The 21,637-nt window shown below is 41.5% G+C and overlaps 1 protein-coding gene across 2 annotated transcripts in view; it reads right to left on the bottom strand.

Annotated features, from left to right (window-relative positions):
• Nucleotides 1–21,637, bottom strand: part of DPP6 (dipeptidyl peptidase like 6) — a 564,650-nt gene that overhangs the window by 487,557 nt on the left and 55,456 nt on the right. Inside the window, exon 1 of one of the 2 annotated variants that reach the window (XM_057416433.1) lies at nt 16,887–17,341. The exons of the other annotated variant lie outside the window; for it this stretch is intronic. Within the exon in view, the coding sequence (XP_057272416.1) occupies nt 16,887–16,937 (51 nt within the window). The 5' untranslated portion in view covers nt 16,938–17,341. Of the gene's footprint in view, nt 1–16,886; nt 17,342–21,637 lie in introns of those variants that run through there. 2 annotated transcript variants of the gene reach the window in all.

Consider the following 21,637-nt stretch of genomic DNA (forward strand, 5'->3'; position numbering starts at 1 on the left):
AACGTCCATATGCACTGCAACTTTGAGATGAAATATTGGTTTTGCTTTAAAAAACCCACATCACCTCAATCTCAACAGCAGCTGGCACCCAAACTCTGTGACAGCTTTTGTGTACAGAAATATGCAACTACCTCACTAGCAGCTAAATTCTGTGCTTTGGATTCAGTATTTATCAATTACATTTAAAAAAAAAACCAAGCATATATAAGTGTTCCTTGCCACACTACTGAGTGGAAAAAACAGTAGGAGAGAGGAACACTGCAGTGCAACATAGAAATTCTCCCCGGTAGAATTCAAAGACTGTCCACCTCTCCTGTACATCACACCAAAATAGACAGAAATACACCATCACACTGTAAAGGTACAGAGAGGTGAACCATGAGGAGAGCACGATTATCATCCCACAGTACACCTACAATCACAAAAAAACCCTGAAGGAAGGAGAGGGTGGAAGCTACACCTTCTGTGCTGGGGATAAAATCAACCAAGTTAGGACTGCAGTTAAAAACTTTGTTACTGATGCTTTCACAGATAGCATGCTGTCTACGCAGGGAGTAACAACACTGCAAGAACTGAAAAAGTATTTAAATAAGTAATTACTTAAATAAGTAATCCTTTGCAAACTGGCACCAAATAACTCACTTAGAGGTGTTTTACAGAAACCTGCTTTATGAAAAAAATAGCAAACCATCAGGCCAGCTTTTGTGCATAACTCTTTTCTGAGTCAGCTGGCACCATTCTTGTAGATAGCTGCCAGCAACCAACCTTGGTCCCTAGGATCTCTCACCACTAACTCAGACCCCTGAGAATACAGCCCATACTTTACCAGCCACACAAACCTGCTATGGAATAAGGAATATCTTAAGTGATAGCACTTCTCTCAGACCTATTTGTCTAAAGCCAACACACACATGCCAAGAAATTCAGCAAAGCAAACAGGGACAAAATAAACTGTATTTAGAACAAATGAACAGAGGTAGGACTGTGATCAAGGGCAAGTTTAAATGCAGTTCAGGTGCGATAGCAGCTCTGGTATATCTATACAAGCAGGTCTGGGATGATATTACACTAGTCATGGGAATGTGGGGCTCAGAGCAGCTGCCTGACCCAGATTCACTGTCAGTGGCTGACTACTTGAAAACAGGATGAAGAGTGTCTTTATGTGCTGTGGTTTCAACCTGGGCACCATTTCCTACTTTGCGCTCCTTTTGAAAGACGTAACTGCATATGAACTTCATGGAGAATCAAGACTTAAATGGGTGGCACTGAAACAAGAGTGAATGCCCAGTGTGGGATGTGGATGCCATATTCAGCCAGGCATGTCTGACAGTTTTGTCCATTTGGAGGTCTTAAGAGTGGTCATGCAATCCATGGTGTATGCCAAGGAGTTCAGGGATGCTTTCAATACTTATCAGTGCACTCTCAGTAATGAGTGACTTTGAAAGTACATTTTTACAGGAATATTCATGGCTGCAAAGGAGCTATTGCGTTCTTCTCATAAAAGCTATAATGACTCCTCTGCAATAATCTCGGATCCAATGAGACATCAAGACAAAGCAAGCTACACACACCCATTACAGATCTCAAACAGCAGATGTTTTTCTATCTGATGAACACAGAGAAACAAGATGCTCCTCAGTATAACATGTCTCCATCCTTTAGACAGTTTAGACCCAGTTCTGCTCACTTATCTATACAAGCAACACGAATGGAGTCAATTCATGATTGAAATACCACGCTGGATATTATAGAAGCTGTGCATAGGATTGTGGTCTTGCATAAACAAAGGATGAATTAAGCACTGACTAATAGCTTGTGCCTAAATATGCTTTCCTCAGTCAGTTCAATTTACAAAGCATTTTTAATGGTATTGATAGGCTGTAGATGGATGGGAAATTTATGTACTAAAAGGCAAAACCAAGGTGAGGAAAGGAAATTAAATCTCCACGTAGCAGAAAAATTATTTCAGTATTTGTTTTTCTTTCCAAGGAAGATGAAAACAAGGACTGTTGAAACTTTTCAGTAAACAAATTTTCAGTTCCCATCAATCAAAATGTCTCATTTTATTAAACCCAAAATAATTAATTTTCCACATATTATTTGTATACCATAAAAGCAAACTACCATCAAGGATTATATTTCAAAGGTTTTTTTCCAGATGTCAGACTTTAACAGAATACTTTAGTTCCTCTTTTTCTAAGCAAAGGATTATCAAAACTATTATATCCTTACACGAGGTTAATGGCATGTACACAGAAAGAAATATTTGATCTGAACATTTTACACTGGATTCCACTGTCAGTCTGGATTTTCTCATTGACTGAAATATTATCAATTTATTAATACATAGGATACTGCATGATTCAGTAAAAATAAAAATAAATTGCTATGCACCATCTGTGACAAATATTGCTTAGATTCATAATGCAACCCTGATTCAGACACAAATGTGGACATGAATAGAGGACATTATTCTCACTTTTCTTTGTAATTTAGAATAAACCTGTTCCACAAGTATAGCTCAACTGCTATTGTACGGATTTACATGTTCCTACCATCTCTCACTAAACACTATATCTTCAATAGATTAATGAATTAGTATCAGTTACTATAATGCTAATTATAGACAAGTACTTGAACTTGGCATAGTAAGACACAGTTTATGTACTAAACAAATGCAGGTGGATAGTATGGGAGCTTAAAATACCACAGTCAAAACACACCAGGAAAGATAATGGAAGAAATTTTTATCCCTATTTATAAATGGGGAATGGAGATAAAGACCAGTGAGAAGCTCCACACAGAGTGCAGTTACCACAGGAGGAGGTAGTAGAGCTGCCCTGAACTGACACAGCTATCCTGTGCATGGCAGCATTGTGAGGTATGTCTAAGGTCACACAGGATATCAGTATCATATTCCCTCTAAATTCAAATTTGTTGCATGCCAATCCAAGTATATTCACTGCAGGACAGTGTTTCTCCTCAGAAACTATATGAAATGTCAAAACCTGCATGAGGGAGATAAGCTGAGGATACCACAATGGTCACTGCTCAGCATGGGCTCCTGTAAGCATTACACTTACTGGCATTTTAATATGGTTTTGGGTTTAAATTTTATTTTTTATGACTAGTTCAGATGCAATGCCCAGTGGTTAAATATCACACTCTCTCAATCACGTGCAAAGGCCCTATGTCTTCCATTTTAACAAATCATAGTTGTTTTAAATGACCCGAAGCCTCCAGTAGCCAGGAAACCTTTAAAGCCATTTGACTCCATGCAGCTCCAGCAGGCAAATGAAGTGGCAACAGTGAAATGTTACCACACTTTAATCAAAATGGACATGAAGGGCAACATATACGAGAAGAAAACCATGTAGACTATGGGACTTATGCAACACATTCATATAAAAGATTTACTATCTAGATTAACATGCTGAATTTTGATCAGACGTTTTGCATTTCATTACCATAGGTTAGTCCTTCCTCTCATTTACAGTCAAATATCTAGACTTGCTTTTCTCCCCATGGCAGGACACATTTGCATTAACAACTTAAGTTGTTCGATATCATAGCAATGCGGCATAGAATTTTCAGTCAGATTGCATGACACATACTTACACTCTGACATAGCATACATAGGACTGTATCAGCATTCTTTTGCTTCTTACCCCAGTCTGTCTTTGTTATAGCTGAGAACTGTTAGTGCTTTTCTTCTCATTATAAAGTTGTTTCTCTACAGAATCATCAGTATCATTTTTGCCTCTCCTCACAGCTTCAGCAGACATTTCTGCTGCTTGCAAAAAAAAACCCCAAAAAACTGTATAACAAACAATTCCACTGCCGTGGGACTTTTGCTAAGATCAATTTGCTTTGCCTCACACTCTCCCATCCTCTTATGGATAGATGCGTGCTCTCTCTCATTTTACTGATGCCGCAGAATCCTGAATGGACCTTCCTGCTGATGGTGCTTTGTTTCACTTTGCATCACAAAGCAGATCCCTGCATCTCATCTTTACCCTTGATGATTTTATTCTCATGACTTAACAGCATTTACAACCAGCTTTTTAAAACTAATGCTCTATTTACCCACAGAAAGGGTACAGCTTGGCTAATCTCCCTTTAGAAGGACTTCTAAGAATGGAAAAGTAGTAAAGCTGGTATGGGAGTCAATTAATAAAGAACTACAGGACAGGAATATAATTAATGTTTGTCTATACATGTTTCTGGAAAATAGGTCTTGTCAAACAAACCTGATTTCATACAAACCTGATAACATACAGATCCTTGCTGCTAGCATGCTATGACTGAAAGACATAAATTCCTGAGTATGAGTGAAATTAGTGCGACAAGCCTCAGTGCAAGACGTTATAGAAGACAGCATTTATTTACAAAATCTGAATATGCTGGTTTTATTCACTCATACTCACTCTCTCAGACTTCAGTCATCACACTGTCACATGCACCAAGACACAAGCGTTCAAATGGTCTGGCTGACATGAGTTGCACGGACAATGAATATCAGCTACTATGTTCTTGCACCAACACTTGTTTTTTCTTGACTGATGATGACAAGCTAGTTTTTTGGCAGGTCTTTTACACCTTTTATGAGCCAACAGTTGATAACAGGTGGTACTTTGTTTCAGAATCTTGCCTACTAAGGCATTCTTCAGTATTAACAAGGTCGCAGCTCTTTACCTGGCTTTGCTTGCATGGAGTATGCCTGAAAAAATACACAGCTATCTTGCTATAGTGTAGCTCCTCGTTGGCCTAAAAGGAGAAGAAAGTGTGCAAGTGCGCATGATGTGCTAGTTTCTTGTGACCTTTTAGTGTCCTTAGAGAGCAAGGACTTCTGCTAGAGATGGCTATACTGTGACGTTTATCAGAGCCCAGGCCTTCTGGACTTGACAGCAGAGCACATTTTTCAGTTTTATTGCTGTAAACAATGTTCTTTATTATCAGTACATGACATTCTTCTCACGTGTATTTTGTTATTTTTTTGGTGTTTACAGAAACACATTTGCATCTGTATTTCATTCATACCAATCTTAATTTTTCTGTTAAAAGTCTCTACATGTTTAGTTACATGAGAGAAAAAGCAGCGTACTATGAGAATCTCCCAGAGAAGAAAGCACAAGATACTGAATATAGCAGAGTGGATGTGCCAGTGGGACACATTTACAAGGCACAACAGAAATAACTGAATTCACTTCTCAGACACTAAATGTGTTTACTGGGCTCAGCCTGTGTGCGATCCAATGGATTCCACTAGCCTCAAGCACAGTTTCTCCTGTGTACACCAATGACAAAGACATTACGCTATGATTACTTTAGATGGCTGGGAACTAGACCCTGTATCCTCCAATTCAACACTTCCTATGAGCTGCAAGTTCTTGATAAGCCTGTGCATGAATTCATAAGCTGCAGCATTCTTTCACATATGGATTCTACCTGGAGACTGCACGTGTCCTAAATTAGTATTTATCTCACTCTTTACTTCACTTCAGGAACCAGGACAACAGCATCTGTGCTTCTTACACAGCAATTTACCTCTAAGCTGCTTTCCAAGCAATACTTCTAGCTCCCTGCAAAAGGCACAATTCACAAAGACAGTCCCCTCCAGGGCCTGCCCCAAAGATGGTGCACACTTACGCCACATCTCCTCTTTCTGCAACTCTCTCCAGCTTTGTCTCAGTGGGACTTGCTCTCCCAGCCTCAGTGTGCAACACGCAAATGTTTGAACATCACAGAACAAAAGCATCATTCAAGACACACAAATCCTGTGAGGCCAGATGGGAACCACCCAAGGATACAGAGTAAGGTGGTGGAAGTGCTCACCAAGCCAACTTTTAATCATTTCTCAGCAGTCTCCTGGCTAACCAGGTTGGTCCCAGTTGACTGAAAGTTAGCAAACATGATGCCCATCTACAAGAAAGGATGGAAAGAGGTTCCACAGAACGATAGGCCTATCAGCCTGACCTTGGTGCTGCGGGAGGGTCCAAAAGGGCTGTCAAACATTGGAACAGACTGCCCAGGGAAAGGGTTGAGTCACCATCCCTGGTGGTATTTAACAGACATGTAGATGGGGCACCCAGGAACATGGTTTAGTGGTGGACTTGGCAGTACTAGGTTAACAGTTGGACTCAATGATTTTAAAAGTATTTTCCAACCTAAACAATTCTATAACTGAATGCTGCCCTTTGATCTGAAAAAAAAAACAACCTACAGGTTAATTACTTTAATTCTAGTAACAATAAGGCCACTTGGGGATCAGGGAGGTTCCTGCCAAGTGACGTTCAACATGGACTCATCAGTCAGCTCCATAGAGTGCCTGAGCAGTGTGGTCACAAGCTAGTTCACAGCAATTACTCATGCAGCTGGAGCTCTCTTCAGTACACAAAGATTAGCAAGCAGGCAATGGATGTTAGCAACCATCAATAACTATCAATTTAGGATAGATTCAGACTTGGACTGAAGATAGAAAGCTTCCCCATACCCAAATGCAAATTACCTAAAGCTTTCCGGTCTTTTCATTGTTCTGCTTCTCTTCAGTTGCATCTATTCAGAATGTGTCTTCTTTAATACAACAGAAGGCAGAGAGCTGAGGGCAGAACTACAGCCATTTGTTTCCCTTCTGTGGATTAGCCCACTTTGTCTCACTGTTTTCTGTGATGTCACTGTTAATACGCAATGCTCCATAAGGACAGAACTCCTGAAAAACTTAAGAGGCTAGGTTAAAAAAAAATAAACCAAAACAAAACCAACAAACGGAACATGAAAATTAAGTACTAGGGAACTCTCTAGAAGCCAGAGATTCAAGTGTGATAGAACTGTGTAAACAGCCTAAAAAGAACCTTCAGAGCCAAGCCAGCCTCTCCTTGAAAATACGGGAAAGCTAAATTCTGTGCCACTGAATACAGCTAAAATGATCATACTCCTCCTCATCTATTTAATCTCTCCCTAAAAGCATGTGGCTTTTTCCTCTCATTTTAACCCATTAAAACACCTGAATGACTAATACAGTTCTCACTGCTATGGTTTTACACCTTGGCAAGCTGCTTTCAGCCATACTGTGGGGTCATTTTCCTTTCTTCCTTTGGTAAATAATATCCCCCTTATTTCTACAATGGCACTCCATCTTATTTCACTTGCTTTAGTGAATAGGTGGACAGACCACCTTTGACTTCATGTAATTTTTCCTCTTCTTGCAAAACTTTGGAGCATCAAACTCTTTTTTTTTTTTTTCTTTTCCTGTACTGAGTTAGAATCCTTTTAATTTTTTTTTTTTTTTAATTGTAGATACAGGCATGATGGACTTTGACTAATATTGCAAAGAAACCTATAAGGACATTGTATTTTATGAAAAATAAGTGCAATTTACACTTACAGCCAGCTTCAAATCTTAAACACTCCAAATCATGGTCAGGTGAGGTTTACAGACAAGTACATGCATAATTCATGAAAGCATAGCCATTATTGGTAGCTTTATAGAATAAATAGTCCTTGGGAGACACTGTGCATTTGAAGGATGCACCACATTCACGCTAGCAATATGGAGCCAAGTTGATATTTATGGCATACTCACAATCCATTCAATTCTGTTTCCATTTGAACACACTGGTGAAATACAGTGCAATATTCTGTTTCAGTTACCAGCAAAAGATACACAACATCAAGCAGAGCTCCTGATAGCTGGAGAGTACAGAAGAACTGATGACTGCACAGGGTTCACTGGGGATCTTGTTATGCCAATCTAATTAACCTGGAAAATGCTCAGCTAGCACCATGCTCTGGGCTCGCACAGATGGAAAACAGGCTGTTCAACTACTGTGTGTGCAAGGCAGACTTCTCATAACTCCCAGGTCAGCAGAAACATTTAAGCATATGCTTACCATTAATGTTAAACAGGTGCTTAAGTAAGCTGCTGAACAGGGAACATAACAAGGAGCATGCCTCTGGAGTATATGGTTTTTGCTTTAACTGTTATTACATAGAGGTTTTATTTATTGATTGCCCTTAGATATTACCTACAGCCTCCTTTCCTTACCAAGATCTCAGTGTTATTAAAATCTGAATAAGAAAATGGTGACAGATGTTCTCTTTTTACAAAAACAAGGTGTATCTGTAAATCCCAAGACACTGGAACAAAAAAGAAGATAAGAAAATGCTATTTTTAAAATTTCTGGAATATTTTCTAGATTGATTCCTACAAGAATGTCCAAATCCAACTGAAATTTTCCTTAACAAAGATTCTAACAAATCATAAATTTAAATGTACATGGTCAATGCAAATGAAATAAAATGCACATAGACTAACAAAATCAACAGGGAATATACATGAACCTCCCTTCCCTGAGAAAAACTCTCAAAGGGTGAGATCAGGAAGAGTTCAATCATACTGATATGAACCACAATTAATTTCTGGATTACTGCTGTACCAACAGTATTTCACATATCCTTCATGTGGACCACAGATCCGATTTTTAATAGAGTCAATAAACTCAGAGCTCATGAATAGTAATACTCTTGCATTACAATTATTCGTTTTATAAACTAGATCTTCATAAAAGGTACTTTCAGTCCCCTCACAGCCGGATGAGAAGGCATTCATATGAGCATATTTTTCACATCCTGATAATTAGGCACAAGAAAAGAGCAATGCAAGCTTTTTCCTAGGTTACTTTGGTTATATCATACATTGCAGAAGAACTACTCAGTATTTACAGAAAATATGACAAGCTATCATTTCTTTTTTTCTCCCTGTTTTTAATAACTTCAGTCCCAAATGATAAACAAATAAAAACATTTCATTTCCAGCATGTCTTCCAGTTTATCATTACTGAAAACAATCATAAGCTAAAATGCTGGCATGCAGCACGCTCTGTGAAACATTTGATGGAGTGGCTGATGGTGTTCTCTGTGGGGGACAACTTACAAAATGAGATGAAGTCAAAACTCCAGAGTACTTTTCTTAACCTGCAGCATCCTCTGGGATAAGCACTTCACTCTGCTTTTCTTCTGCTTGCTTTCTTACCCTGACCTTCACATTTTTTTTGTCAACTCCAGCATACTTCACTGTTTGCTGTCTTTAAAAAAAATACTGGGAATCCTTAGGGACACAGAACATGGTGGGATTTTGTGCCAGACTCAAGTCTGAAGGTACCTGAGCCTCACAGAAATTTCTTACTTATTGCAGCAGGAGTAGTAAATCCTTTAAGTTCAGCAAAAGTTTTGCTTGAGTAAGTGCTGAATAATGACTACAGAAAGAGGCCATCTGATGTGTGACTGGAATTCATGCCAAGTCTAACTGTCTTTACACATGCCCGAGTTGACAAAATCTTCTAGCCAGCATTCCCTGTCAAATGGAGGAGGATTTTTCACAGCATTGGCCACCCTGTTTAGCATCCAGTGCCTCACTGGGCATGCAACATTCATCACTGCAGCTAACCCCACTGCCTCAGTTTTCTCATAATTTCTTTGACTGGATATTTGGGTGCATCTCAGTGTAACTTCTAAAGTTATTATTCTGTAGTAATTAGGGATTAGATGGTGGAAATAACTCATAGCTGGCAATAACATCAATAAACATTGACTTATTGACATGAAAGAGGCCTTATCACAAAAAAAAAAGTCTTGTATTGGTTGATGGACATCATACACAGAGTTTGCAATTCTCCTGAGCCTTGTAAATGAAAAAATTGGGAACCACCTATTTACAATGGAGGGCGGAACTCTGATTCAGCTACACATGCAGTAATTCTGTCCCCTGGTCAAAATACCACAGGTGATCCCACTGCTCCTGTTCCCACCTTTTACTTCGCTAGTAATGAAGAGGGTATCACTGGACATACAGATCTCAGAAGAAAAACTTTGTGCTAGGAAACCACCTGCAAGACACACACTTCTTCCCAGTGCACAGCATAAGCACAAGAAGACAGGTGCTCCAGGGATTCCCAGGACCTTACCAACACTACCACAGATGCGCAAAGCCGGTTCTTACAGAAGCAGTGTTTTAACATAACCTTGATAAACCACTGCAACCAGGACACTACAAATGAAAACTTTGCTTGCTTCAACGTCCTCAAAAGGATAGAAAACCTATAGTATCTACAGGTGAATACATGCTACAGCTGGGACACGGTTTACCATGAGCATTTGGGCTCTAATGGTTTAGATTTATTCTGCAAATTTGATTTATTTTTAATATTTTATTCTCAACTGCAGCCTTTCCAAAGCGACTGAACACTACAGGAACTTGCTAAGTGTGACACTCCATTGGGAAGGAATGGCAAGCTTCCTAAGTGACATGCATTAGTGGATTACACAAGACTTACAGTACATAAAACAATTTAATAAATGGGTTTTGCTTGCTAATCTCACGAGTTACTGTTCAGTACAATACTATACAGACAACACACATTCAAACACACAGACCTAGAGAAATAAATGCATGTATTGTAGTTGTGATGGCATTAAACCACTTGGATTAAGTCATTTCAAAGCCAAAAGTACATTATAATGTTCTATGACAGCTCTGTATATACGTAAACCATGGACCAAACAATTTCTGCAGGAAGATGCCATCTGGCTGGGATGGAAATCCTCTCCTGATACAGCAGGGAGAACCAACCCTCTGCACAAGCATGCTAGGACCTGGGAAGATTAAAGCTCCAAGCATGCAGCTCATGTACACCCACATCCCACTGCAGATTTGATTCACAGACCCTAGATAGATGTACAGAGCAGTACTTGTCTCACATAATGGCAGAGGCCTAATTAGGTGCTTTAGTGTCATCCGAAATGCTCTGGAATATCTACAACTATGTTTAAACAACAGACTCAAGACTCGGCTATCTGCAGGGTAGATGCTTATAGTTCAGCTAGTACCCCATATATCCTTAAGTCAATTGAGAGAAATTGGCATTTAAGAGTGCAGGTCCTCTGGCCCATGTTACACGTCTACATGAAGATGGGATGAATCATGCCCCAGACTCCACTGACTAAATTACAAAGGGAGCCCGGGATGACTAACTTAGATGTAGATGCCTACACTGAAGAAGCCAATGTTCAGTCACAAGAATCCTATCGCCATCTTGTTCTAATGAAGACTTCAAGAGCCAGAAAAACTACCACACTCCAACAGAGACTGCTTCAGTAACTCATCACCTTCACTGTACAAAATGGACACTTAACTTCTACTCCAAACTCCTCTGACTCAAACTTCCAGCTTTGAATCTTGCTCTGCCTTTGTCAGTTACAATAAAGAGCCTGTTGCCACTAAAGGTTTTGTACCAGCCAGAGATAATCTTCAGCATGATTCTCTATTGCATTCTCCTTTATACGGTCAGTTAGACCAACACTAAGCAAGTGCAAAACTCTGACAAGAAATGCAACCTCCGAGATACACAGGAGTGACACTTGGTCAAGGGAACATGCTGTGAAGTAACTTCTGGCAGCTGAAAGACTCGTTCCACACTGCAGAGAGGGGAACTCTCCTCATCAAATACAGCTTCAGGCCACCAACATCTCCAAAACTTACATTTAAGGTATTTATCTTAAGAAAGAAGTAGCAAATCCAATCATCATTAACGAACAAAAGTAACACCTCAATTACGGATGACTGAAATTCTGCCTTCCTGATTGCACAGACAGCTCTGTGGCTCGTTTGCTGCTCAGGGGTCTATTGAGTGACAGCCAAGTGGGTGCATAAAATCAGAACAGTCCCTTCAATTTCTCCTTTCGTACTGTTTGGAAAAGCAGTGAAGAGATTCATAAAGAGAGGGGAGGGCACAGACCATTCTGTGAAGAGTTAAGACTCAGAGTGGGGAGGGAGAAATGAACACAAAAGTGTTCTTTTTTCCTTGCAAGCAAGAGGAACCAGGGAAGCTGCTGAGTAATATTGGAGAGAGATGCAGGTGTGAGGAGCACCATCAGATTCAAGATTTTGAACCTTTCTGATTGTGAGAGTTAAAGTTACACCGCAAGCTCCCCTTCATTTTCACATTGCTAAATAGTGAGCTAGCAATGTGAACTACTGCACATGACTCACGTATTTATTGAGACAGCCTGGCCCAATGTATTTCTCATGGTACCTGCAACTTCAGTGGCTCCCTTACAATCCCAATACACCATAGACAGGCTCTGCACTTCTATCCTCTAAGTAAGGCTGCATTTAAAGGGACATTCTACATTAAGTAGACAACACTGGGATTCTATTGGCTATTTCATTGTGGAGTTCCCTGACATCCCACCTCACACACGCAAAGACTCATTATTTCCATTAACTAGCAACATGGCATTGAAACAGGCCCAGCAGACCTTACAGCCTTTCCACTGGGCGGCAATGCGGCAATGCCAGTACCTCCTATGGATTGCACCCCCTACTGCATATATTCTCCTAAGGGGAACACTTGTTCCCCTTTATGCCTGACCCAGAAAGGATACCAGACTGTTACAGTCTATAAAATACAACCTGCTTCTCACTAAACAGCAACAGACACAAAGATTTTCTGCCATAATTCTTGCTGTAGTTTGGCTATGGAATTTCTGCCTGTCTTTAAACTTCATTTGGAGTCATGATAACTTACCTGGGAACTGGTACCAGAGCTCCCTGCTTTCACTTCTGGAGGTCCTTGTGTTTCAGCCAAGGTAGTAGACAGATAATGAACAGCACACAAAATTTAGCTTCTAAATCAAGTGGAATCTGAGACAAAGGGAAGGATAAAGTAGCAAGGAGTCTGCACTGGATCAGAAAACTCCACCACTTACTTCAGGGTGTGAGTTTCAAGAAAAATTAATCTCTATGGAGCTACCTTACATCATGGTAAGACAGCTCCATTCTTGGCTGAGAAGCATCACACCATGTTTTCACTGCAATGTGACTGATCAACCTGCAGCAATAAACCCGTAGATAAAATACAGCAAATAAGGGATATCACAGTGGAACATCAATGTCATTTATTTGTGTTTTTAATATGAATTTACTGTTCATGAGAGGAACCAGGAATACAAAATGGACAGGAACAAAGCTGGGTTTTCTGTCTGCCTGCACCAGTTTATCTCCAGGAAGAGCAAAGCACTCCAATGATCAAAGAGTAGCTTAGTCTTCATGCCATTTGTACTACTGAGGTCTCTGAGACCTCTGAGGTGTCAGCAAACTTCCTAGAGAATAACACTAGCAATTGGACTTCTTTTTATTTGTTTTTTATACATACATCCAAACTGCAGCTATAAGAGTTGGGATTTAAATGATCAAACTAAATATCTAAATCTACAGACTCTTCTAAAAGTCCCCTCAATGAACCGGAACTGCCTCTTTTGCCCTCTTCAGAGATTATTCATCAGAGTAAAGCAGGAAAGTGACATATTAATCACAGGTTCTCTTGGTAGTTTCCAAACATTAGAGCAGCTGCTGAGTAGACTGAAATTCAGAGTGGGTTTCACAGCAACATCCTTCTAACAGAGGCAGCTACCTACAGCAGTGTTCACTCCTTTCACCGATGACTAAATGTGCCAGAATAACTGCATGCTCATGTATAGCACATTAAATTTTGCCTTCAAGACCTCATGCATTCTCACTAAATCTATTGTTTCCCCTCACCTGATTGTCTACATCCAAAGATAGCAAGTAACTCCTTTTTATCTCTGTTGCAGATACACCTCTACCAAATTGGGTCCTTACAATTTGCATGGGTGTACACAAGAGAAAAATCTGGCACTACACTAAAGGTCTTCTTCAAACAGCTCTTTTTGATGTTATTTGCTTGAAAACCCATGAAGAGAAGAGAAGAGAAGAGAAGAGAAGAGAAGAGAAGAAAAAGAAAAAGAAAAACGAAAAGAAAATAAAGAGAAAAAAGAGAGGAAAAAAAAAGTCCATGTACATGGTAGATCAGTCCCTGGGAAGACACAAGCAAGAGTAGAATAAAACAAGTGTAGTTAATATTGTCCTTGACCTGGCAATTAAATGTGTAAGGGAAAAGACAAAAATATTTTAATGAAATAAATTATATAGCTATATGTGAGGTTAGGATCAAATGTAAGTGCATTAAATTTACCTCAAAAAGTGACAAACATTTATCTCCACACCCTACTGTTGTACATTAACTTGAAAAAGACTGGGGAAAACTCACAGTTTATGTCAGTTCTTACTAGAAGAAACCACTGTGTATCAATCACTCCCTACAGCATTTATGTAAAATTAAGAGAAATCCCATTGTAAGAGCTTCAACTACTTCTGTAAGTTACGTTCCCCCAGCTCAAATGATGAATGGGAAACAGAGCAGTAAAATTAAAGTAGGCATTTTTCCAGGTAAATGTTCTGTTTCAGAAAAAGCCAAAACAAAGCCCTGGTGAAATACTGTCACAAGGAGAAAAACATTTATCTCAGTATCACAAGAAAGGCTTCAGTTCTGCTGGTCTAATTAGGTAATAAAGAAATCACTGGTGTTGTGATTCTATGACCTATCACTGCACTTAAAAAGGGCGCACTGCGTGGCCAAGGAGCAGCATGCCACTATTATCACTTGTTGTCACATCATTTTAAGAATGAAATAGCTCAACTTAAGAAAGATTTTTAAAGAGAAGAAAAATCAATACATAGTTAGAAGCTTGTCAAGATTCTAAGCAACAGCAAAACCGCCAGAAAACAAATAAACAAACAAAAACTGCAATGGGCTCTGAATTTTCAATGACTATTCAAATTCTGTTGGGCAATTAATGCGATGCACACTGTACTGCACCTCCTGGGACTCCACACATAGCACACTTCCCAACAGCTGCCGGATATTGAGAGAGGGCACTGGCAGCATGAGGTTTTGACATGATTCATTCAGGATTCCAATTTTAATTGCAACAAAAGTGGCAAGTAAAAATACAATTTTTTAAAAACAATAGGTTAGGAAAAGGGCAAAGAACTAGTCTTAACTTGCTAGCATGTCCATTGAAAGCATACCTAAGATTTCAAGATTAGGTCCACTAATTATTATCTCAAAGAAATATAAAATCTGGCCAAGTATCTTAAAGCTTAAACAGTCACCTGAATTTAATTCTTGCTTAAATAAACTGCAGATCCAGTTACAACCACAGACCAGATTAACACTGAAACCAGCTGTGTCTGTTTTAGGTGGCCCATAAAAACACAGACCTTAATTAAAGAAATCATCTGTACCAATGTAACAGTTTCTTGAAATTTCATTGACAGTGTTTCAATAATCAGTTCTTCAAAGGAAAACCATGCATTCAGGTCCAGGGAGCCTGCCCTGAGTGATGCTGAGAAACAACTGTGACTTAGCAACCTGGGGGGGTGGATCCTGCTCCCATCTTAATCAGAGGCAAAAACTATTCTCTGGCAGAACGCTTTGAGTAGTTGCGGACAGCCCTTGCTACATAGATCTGTGTGCAGATCGATCACTCCAGCCTTTGCTTGTCTTGCAGAGATGGGGGATATGTAGATCCATTTTGCCACTCTGAAGCCAAAAATCCCAGCAGAAGCTCCAGCCCTCCGCTGAGTGGCAGTGGGGGAATCCCTGCCTGCTCATTCTTCCCTGACTTCAGAGACCAGCAAGGAAAACGTACAAGAGGGTTTTATTAATTCTGTGACATTGTGCATGTAAATTAGGTTAATCCTACACTTTAATCGAACTATGTCATCTCAGGTGGTTAATTATTTTTTCTTATTGATAGAGAACATCCTAATCAAAGACTATAATGGCCTCTAGGATCAGTAGCTTAAGCAAATAATAATTTGAATTTCCCCATGGTAAGAAAGTTCCATCACCAGATATTTCCCAGGCATTTAAAAGGCATAATGAAAGGAGCACAACGCAATCAGACAGGCTGTAAAATCCTGGAAAAATGTTTGCAGAAGTTCCCATTCAGTTCCCTTAGCTGAATTCACAGGTCACATAGCACTGCACCTTCCTCTTAACAGCTACTGCCAAAAAAAGCAGTATTACTGGAGTTGAAAAAGGAAGCATTTCCTTAAAAAGCCAGCAAAGCATTTTTACTATGAAACTTAATTAAAGGATGGAGAATACTTTGGCTGCTCTTTGAACACGTCAACACAAGGCATGGCAGAATCGTACACTACCTCTGCATTAAATATTAGCGTTTCACAAGGGAGATAAAATACACGTTGGAGTGCTCTGCTTCAGAAAAAGGAGGGGACAGGAGACCAACAGGTACCCTTTACAAGCTTCGGGTTATTTGAAATAAGTTGCTTTGAAACCAAAGCGCCCTGAAGCCATTGCGTTTCCGTCCCTCCCTCCCAGCCACCTTCCCCGGGCCGCTGGCAACCCCCGGCCCCCGGAGCCGCGTCCCCCCTCCAACCCCAGCGGCCCCGCTGCCCCCGGCGGGCCAAGCCAGCAGGCAAAACACACAAATACATCTCCATCAGCACAAGATGGCAACCTGCACTTCTTCCGGGAGAGCATTTTTATCTTCTTTTTCATATTTTTTTTTTTCCTTAAGGGAGGGGGGAAGGTGATTTACAAACCATCCCGAGTACGGTTTTTTAAAAAACGGCATCAAGACAAACGCTTCCGCTAGTAACGCCGGAGGAAAGGCAGGGTAGCCCCCGCACCCCCCAGCTCACACACACCCCACCGTGGCCATCAACTTGGCGAAGTTGGCCGTGCCGAAGGAGCGCGGCCCGGGGTCCCCCGCCCTGCCCGCACCCCAGCTCCGCTCGGGAAGCGGGGTACGCCCCGCAGCCGCCTCATCACCGGAGACCCCCGCCGGGAGCAGGGGCAGCCGCTAAGCAAAGCTGCCCCCACTCTCGGCTCAGCCCCAGCCACTGGGGCTCCGCGCCGACCGTACGAAAGGGTCCGACAGCACCGCGTCGAGAGCCCCGCCACTTACAGTCACCGGAGGCGCCCGCAGCAGCCGCTTACCATCATGTTTCCTTGCATTTTAGCCGTTTGAAACATTGCCTTTTCCTTCATTTTCGCCGTATGTGTGCGTGCGTGTGCTGCTCTCCCAAGAGTTACTTAATCCAGCGGCTGGATCACTTTAGTGAAGAACTGGCGTGCACTTGCGGTGCCTCTTTTTGGTGTGGGGTGGACTGAGAGCAGCAGAAGGGGAGGGCGCCTGCTTTCTCTTTTTTTTTTCCCCCTTCCGCACCCTTTCAGTATATATTTTTCTTTTTGCCCCAAAATAACCAATTTTAAAAGGGCAGTAAAAACGAAGCCGCCCCTGCCAGAGGGATGGGATGCAGGAGCGGCGGGGGGCAGTCGGCTCTGTTACCACCCAAGCTCGCCTATTGCCCTGTGGGAGCCTACGGGGCGGGAGGTAGCCGCGCACACGCCCCCCGCCCCAGCCATGCCTGGCTGCCGCCCCGGGCCCGGGCGGTACCCCCGAGCCAAGGCCACCGCGGGAGATTGGGTGCAGGAAAGGCGGGGGGAAGAAGGGGGGACGATAAATGAAAAGAGGGAGCTCTCTGTGCCCGGCTCGCTGCTCTCCCGGGGGGGAATGTGTACACGCTTTTTACAAACAAGAACCGGGGAGGGTAGTGGGGAGAGGAGCCGCCTTTCTCGGTGTTAACTGTTCACCGGCTAGAGCCGGCGCGGCCCCGCCAAGCCACGGCTGATGCAGAGAGGGTGGGGAATAGAAATAACGTGCCGCGGGTAAGCCGGGGTACGCGCGCCTCGTTTCTTTAGCTGCGTCCCGGTTCCCCCGCCTGCAGACCTCCTCTGCCACCCGTACCGCTGCCCCTCGCCTGCATGATGTTCAGGGCGCTGTTGGGGCGAGGGGGCGTTTCCGGAGATCTGCCCCAGTACCAAGATTTGGGATGCGGGATGAGCCCCTCTGCACACCGCAGAACAAGCAGGCGGTGCCGAAGCTCGTTGCCCGCCCCGAGGTAAATGCAAAGACACAGACGCGTTGGGCTGCGGCTAAACCCGGCCGTGCCCTTAAGCACCTTTCCAGCAACGTCCGCAGCTCCCCAGTGAGGTTTTCCACCGCTGTGAGCTGTAGTCCCTCAGCAGAGCTGCATCACAGGTGGCTGGAGCAGCTGCTGGAAGATGGTCCTTTCCCGCTGCCCTTGGGAGGACGTGGCCGCTCCTCGGCTTTGTGCAAAGGTTTACACCTCAGCCCGCACGCATGACAAAAATCCTTGCAGTTATCTCTTTTGTCTCTCCTTGATGTACCAGAAGTAACTACAGCCATCTCCAGGATAACTAGGTGCCCATCAATTTCATTTGGCATGAACAGGGCTGCTTCCGATGATCCCCACTCAAAAGGAGAGAAACTCTGAGAAGTGATTTGCTTAATAGCTGAGAAGGGAAACCAAGAAGAAAAGGCAGAAACTCTTGTCCTCCAAGGTTTAACCAAGCCAGCAGCTAGAGCAAAAGCTCTCTCTGTTGTTTGGATTTGATTTTTTTTTTTTTTTGGTGGGGGAACTGCAATCCTTTTCTTATGCCCATATGTAGCATCTTGAGCACCAGTCCTTCACAGCTTGCAGCATCTTAATTTCATAGGCAATGGCTGTTCACTAGAAATAAGACACAGCATGTGCAATCCCATCACATTGTTCACCCTATATTTGTCTTTAAGCCACCCAGCTGTTGAAAGATATTCAAATACAGATTTTCTCACCTAAAACATTAAGCATGTATCTTGGAAATGACGGTAATGGGGAAGAGAGATCCTGAGACATTTGTGGGAAACGCCAATGGCAGGTGATGCTGGTGGCCCTGAGGGTTACCTGTAGGAGCTTCTGTTCTACAAAAATGTCACCCCTCACTTGCAGGTCTTAATTATCTTCTCCCTTGTCTTTACTTGGGAACTGCTTACACCTGCTTACATGGCGCACCCTGCACAGGAAACTCTTCATCATGTTCCTCAAGCCTCTTGCTTTCTTTACTTCAATTTTGATGTTTTATCAGGCAGTTCCTGTTGCATCTTAATATTTTACCTTCAGGTGCTTTAATTATGTATGGACACAAAATACTATCTGCTTCACAGTCAGTAGTCCCATTTGCCTCCTGCATTACTTTATACACCAGTAGAACTTTTTGCCATATATTGAAATCTGGCACTAGTGCTTTTTTGATATTTTTCCCTCAGTGTTGTCATAATGCAGTTACTGGGCTTGTCTGTTTATTTTTATTTAATATTTATATGCTAGTGGCATAAACATAGCAATTGCCTTGACTAAACCAGCTTTGTTTAAAGTTGAGACTACTGGCAAAATGATGTTTCACTTTTGTCAGTATCCAATTGTTCAGTTGGGTTCTTTTCATTATTAAATACCAACCAGGGTCCATTTGGCCACATTCATACATAACTGGATTACTGGTTTTCCCCTCCCGCTGTGAACTATGATACTCCCATCTTCATCATCCAGAGATTTTACAAGAAATAGGAAACACAAGTCAGTGTTTTGAAACACTGTGCAAAAAGGTGACATTGGTGATGTTAGAGCAAAAAAATCCCATTACAAGAGAGAAATTCTTGTTTACCTCTTTCAGTTATCTTTTTTGACTCATTAGGCACTTTGAGAAAAGACATAGGGAATGCTTTATCTCTGAGAGTTTTATGACCAGAGTCCCCCTTTAGAGGTTTCCAAAAGCTGACTGGACAAAGCCCTGATCAACCTGTTGTGATCTCAGAGCTCATGAATGCTTTATCTCTGAGAGTTTTATGACCAGAGTCCACCTTTAGAGGTTTCCAAAAGCTAACTGGACAAAGCCCTGATCAACCTGTTGTGATCTCAGAGCTCATCCTGCTCTGAGCAGAAGGTTGGGCTAAAGACCTCCTGAGGTGTCCTCCAACCTACATTATCCTAGGATCCCTAAGATCACAACAGTCCACACTGAGTGACCCTATGTTACAGATTAAAACATCTGTTTAAGAAATTACTATTGTGTCATTTATTTCTTCAGATGACTCCAAAACTACATCCCTCATATTCCCAAAGACTTCAGGTTCTGCCGATCATGTCTGTGGCTGGTATTTTTCATGGGCAAACCACTTTTGTTTGGCTGATGGAACAGCTAAGATTGCTCTCAGATCTTAAAGTATGAGACTGCAGCAGATTTGTATCCCCAGATGTGGTCAGGTGATTCCATTACAAATGTCATAGATTCTATGATTCTAGATACAATGGTTTGGGTTGGAGGGAACCTTAAATATCATCTAGTTCCAACCTCCTTTGACCAAGTTGCTCAAAGCCCCATTCAACCTGGGCTTGAACACCTTCCAGGGATGAGGCATCCCTGTCCTTAAGGTTTGGGACATTTAAGACAGCTAAAGATGATACTACCACAATACTGCCTTGAGTACATTAACCCCACTGGACTCCTTTTCATCTAGCATTCAAACAAATTTAGAGCTTTTATTCTTGATGGATCTTCTCTGTATCATTGTAATGGAAATTCACTAGAGGTGCAACAAATACTCTCAGTGAACGAGGACTCAACTTTTTTTTATGAATAGGAAGTGAAATGGTGAATGCAGAAAGATGATCTGAAAGGTCTTATATATTTTTGAGGGAACATATTTTTACTTTATTTGAATGATGTGTAAGGATAGCCAATCACCCTGGGACCCAAGGAAGTTGTATGATTTAAGTAGCTAAAAGCTTCTGTATTTAAGGTCAAATACCTGGCCCAGGAAACCTCAGTAAAACATGAAAATGTTTCTTCATCATGTCAGACTTTTTCTCAGAGGCAAATTGTTACAATTCATGACTTTTGCATTCACTGGTTTATCTCAGTGCACCTCCTTTGTCAGCAATTACTTTTGATAATAACACGGAAAAGTTCAGCCCAAACTCAGCTGCATCTTAATAGCAACCTCTTAAGTGAAACCCCTGTATAAGGAGGGTTTTTTTCTGCAATCTGTCCCTTGGTATCCAAGATGCATACTAGGAGGAAAACCCTGAGAACTCAAACAGGGTTTGGTTTATATCTGATCTAGAGATAATCTCTGTATCTCAGATACTATGACAAAACCAACATGGCATCTTCATCTGCTAACATTTTTATAGGCCATTTTGAAGAAATGTGCTTTCCTCACATCCCTCACAGAATGAGATATATGGAAAAAAAAAAAAAAAGAAAAGAAAAGAAACAATCTTATAGCTTATATTCTGTGTGGGTTTCAGTACTCTGAGGCTGACTTCCTTTATCTGAAAAGGAGCACAGGCTACAATGCTTACATCCTATTCACAATACTTTACTTAAAGCTATGATGATAAGAGAGTGGGAGAATTTATTTTATCAAATAAAAACCCATTCAATGCATTTGATGCTGGCTCTCCTTCTCACTAGCCAAACAAGCCTGGAACAGTCCTTCTGAATGGAAGGGAAGAATTAATTTTACACAGTATTAGCCGGCTGCACAGCACAGACTTTTATTTATTCCATATTTTAAAAGAAAAATATTTTAAGAATGTAAGGCCACAGACAAATACAACAGCTGCTGTACCAGAAGTCAGTTCTAAGAGCATCAGGATTTCCCTTCCTCTTCTTAATTTAAGGTTACTTTTTATTCTCCCCAATTAAAGTATTCATGTTTTCAAAACACAACAAATGCCTTTTACTTCTAGGTCAAGACCCTTTTGTGATGATCCCATCTTCTTCTGGTCAGCCTAATCACACAAGCCTGGGCTCAGGCTTCTCTCCAGCCTAATTTCAGGACT

Source organism: Pezoporus wallicus, unplaced genomic scaffold (assembly GCF_028554395.1).
Source record: "Pezoporus wallicus isolate ANWC-B61680 ecotype Strahan unplaced genomic scaffold, APGP_CSIRO_Pwel_v1 contig_3847, whole genome shotgun sequence".
Taxonomy (NCBI): domain Eukaryota; kingdom Metazoa; phylum Chordata; class Aves; order Psittaciformes; family Psittacidae; genus Pezoporus; species Pezoporus wallicus.